Source organism: Charadrius vociferus, unplaced genomic scaffold, assembly GCF_000708025.1.
Source record: "Charadrius vociferus isolate BGI_N301 unplaced genomic scaffold, ASM70802v2 scaffold16, whole genome shotgun sequence".
In the NCBI taxonomy this organism is placed as follows: Eukaryota; Metazoa; Chordata; class Aves; order Charadriiformes; family Charadriidae; genus Charadrius; species Charadrius vociferus.
The window spans coordinates 186,690-189,119 of NW_009649167.1; the positions used below are offsets into that span (position 1 = coordinate 186,690).

Sequence of the window (2,430 nt, forward strand, 5' to 3'; positions counted from 1 at the left end):
CGACGGGCAGGGTGCGCGGCCCCAGCGAGCACTGCACGGCGGCGTCGGCCCGCAGGGTCACCTGCACCCCCACCTCCCTGGTGACGGGCCGGCGCCGCCGCGGCGCCAGGCCGGGGTTCACCTGGGACAGCAAGGCCTGCAGCTGGGCCCGCCGGTAGCTGTCCAGGTAGTCGGAGGGCAGCGGGCTGAGGGGCCCGCCCAGGACCGGGCTGATGCCGCCGCTCTTGCTCTGCTTCCAGCTGGGCTGCTTCACCGCTGGGTCCCGGCTGCGGCCCGGGGGGGGGCCGCCCCTGAAGCTCTGGTATGTGCCGAAGGGGGAATAGACAAAGCCCTCCATGACAGCAGTCACACAGGAAAGTCGGTCTTGGCTGCCTCCCCGCCCTGCCTTTATCTTCCCTGGAGAGCTGTTGCTAATTGATGGGGAAATTGGCCGCAGCCGATCCAGGCTGGCTGAGGGGAGGGCGCTCAAAGAGTAGCCCATCTCTGCCAGGCCCTGTGAAGGTGAGTGGATGGACTCCATGGCGAGGGGAGCCTGCTCGCTCCCGGCTCCTCCATTTGAAGGCCTTCAGGGAAGGAAAAGGGAGATTGGGAAAGAGACAAAGCCCAGATAAACTGGGTACCCCACAGGCAACTGAGCAAAGCAAGCAGGTGATTACAGCTCTGAAAAGAAGTCTTCATGGGTGTTAAAAGGTCTGAGCATCCCCCTTTGCTCCATTATTTGGGGATTCTCTGTCTACATGCAGCCTTTCCATCAGCTGTAGTGGTTTAGGAAAAGATGGAATGTACTTCAGTTACTACAACACTCCAGAGGGAAAAGAGTTATACCAGGAGAAGTGGCTTAATACCTCTATAATGAAATAAATTTTAGCAATACAAGCACTTACATCTTAGACTAATAGTCCTTCTTCCATAATCGCATCACTTCAGTTCAATTGTAAGGTAATATAGTTAAAATCATATAATTAAATCATCCAAACTGCGTATGTGAGTCTTTAGAGACTGCAGAATCCCCAGATCCCTGGACCTGCTGTGACGTGAAATAATTCCTTTGCAGGACTCCTCACCACCTTTACAGAAGCACTACATTATAAAATTCAGAGGGACAACAAGGTAAGGGCTGGAGAAGAGCTGGCAGAGATGGTGTCTTTAAACAGTCACAGCGTACTTGAGAAAGATCCTTTCAAGTGTCTGAAATAAATGAGTAAGAAACAACAATTTTATGGAACAAAAAGGGGCTGAGATTCAGGAAACACACATTCATCATAGTTAAAAATGAGATGGCTCAAGGCTCCACGTGATGCTTGGGTTTTCAAAGCACTGTCTGTATCAGCTTAAAGCACAACCATGGTATCGAGATGACCAAGTTAGAACTTACGACTGCAGCGTGACCGCAAAAAGAGCAAGTTGTTGGGGTGCATTGGGAGGAGGATGGAGCTTAAATTGAAAACTACATGCCATCGTTCAAAACAAGGGCAATGGCTTCCTCTGGAATGTTTTGGGAAGAACCAGTTACCACACCTCCCCAGGACACTGTAGGATTAGAAGGTAAAGTTTGTTGGAAGGAGGAGGGACGTGGAAAAATTATTGCACGAAGAGACACTGAAGAAGGTGACAGATGAGTAAGTGGGTGATGTGATAGAACTGTGTAAAATACAGACTAGTATGGAGAGGGAGGAAGAAACCCCTTTATAACACAGGAGCAGATGAACATCCAGCTAAAACACAAAACACTGTCCCACGTTGCTCAGAGAGGTGGTCAATGCCCCATCCCTGGAAACATTCCAGGTCAGGTTGGATAGGGCTCTGAGCAACCTGATCTATGGAAGGTGTCCTTGCTCACTGCAGGGGTGGGGTGGGGTGGACTGGATGGCCTTTAAAGGTCCCTTCTAACCCAAACCATTCTGTGATTGTATGAAAATCAAAGATGGTTAACTCGAAATTGGTGATAGGAAGACTTTTCCACCCAACTTGAAGTTACTTTAAGGACTCATTGCTGAGGCCAGGAGTTGTATTAAGAGTCAAAATAGGAATAGGCATATATGTGGAGGATAATAATATTCTCTTTATCATAATAACAACCATAATAATTTCACATCTCAAGGCCTACAAAACCCCCTAACTAAATGGGTGAGGCTGAGACTTCTGCAAGCAGCAACACTCCAGCACGGCACCGCTGCTCGCTGCCAAGCCATTGGTGCTAACTGGTATTAAACAGTAAGTCGATAGTTCCCTTCTCACAGGGAATAAAAGCAGCTGGCCGGCATTTGCCTCAGGACGCTCCCTTTCAGGATTGAGAGGAATCGCCCGCGGAGGGAAGGTATTTACAGAAAACACCGCGCTTCCTCTGCCGGCGGCTGTCCCACCCCGCTTCTCCCCGTCCGCCAACCCCGTGTAGGGCTGGGGAAGGCGGAGCGCGGGGCCGCTGAGGAG

The 2,430-nt window shown here is 50.8% G+C and overlaps 1 protein-coding gene across 1 annotated transcript in view; it reads right to left on the reverse strand.

Moving 5' to 3' along the window:
* The window catches only part of ZAR1L (zygote arrest 1-like), a 1,673-nt gene extending 1,336 nt beyond the window's left edge, over window positions 1-337 (reverse strand). The window contains exon 1 of the mRNA XM_009888417.1: window positions 5-337. Coding sequence (XP_009886719.1) covers window positions 5-337 — 333 coding nt within the window. The remainder of the gene's footprint in view (window positions 1-4) is intronic.
* Between the last annotated feature and the right edge of the window lie 2,093 nt (window positions 338-2,430).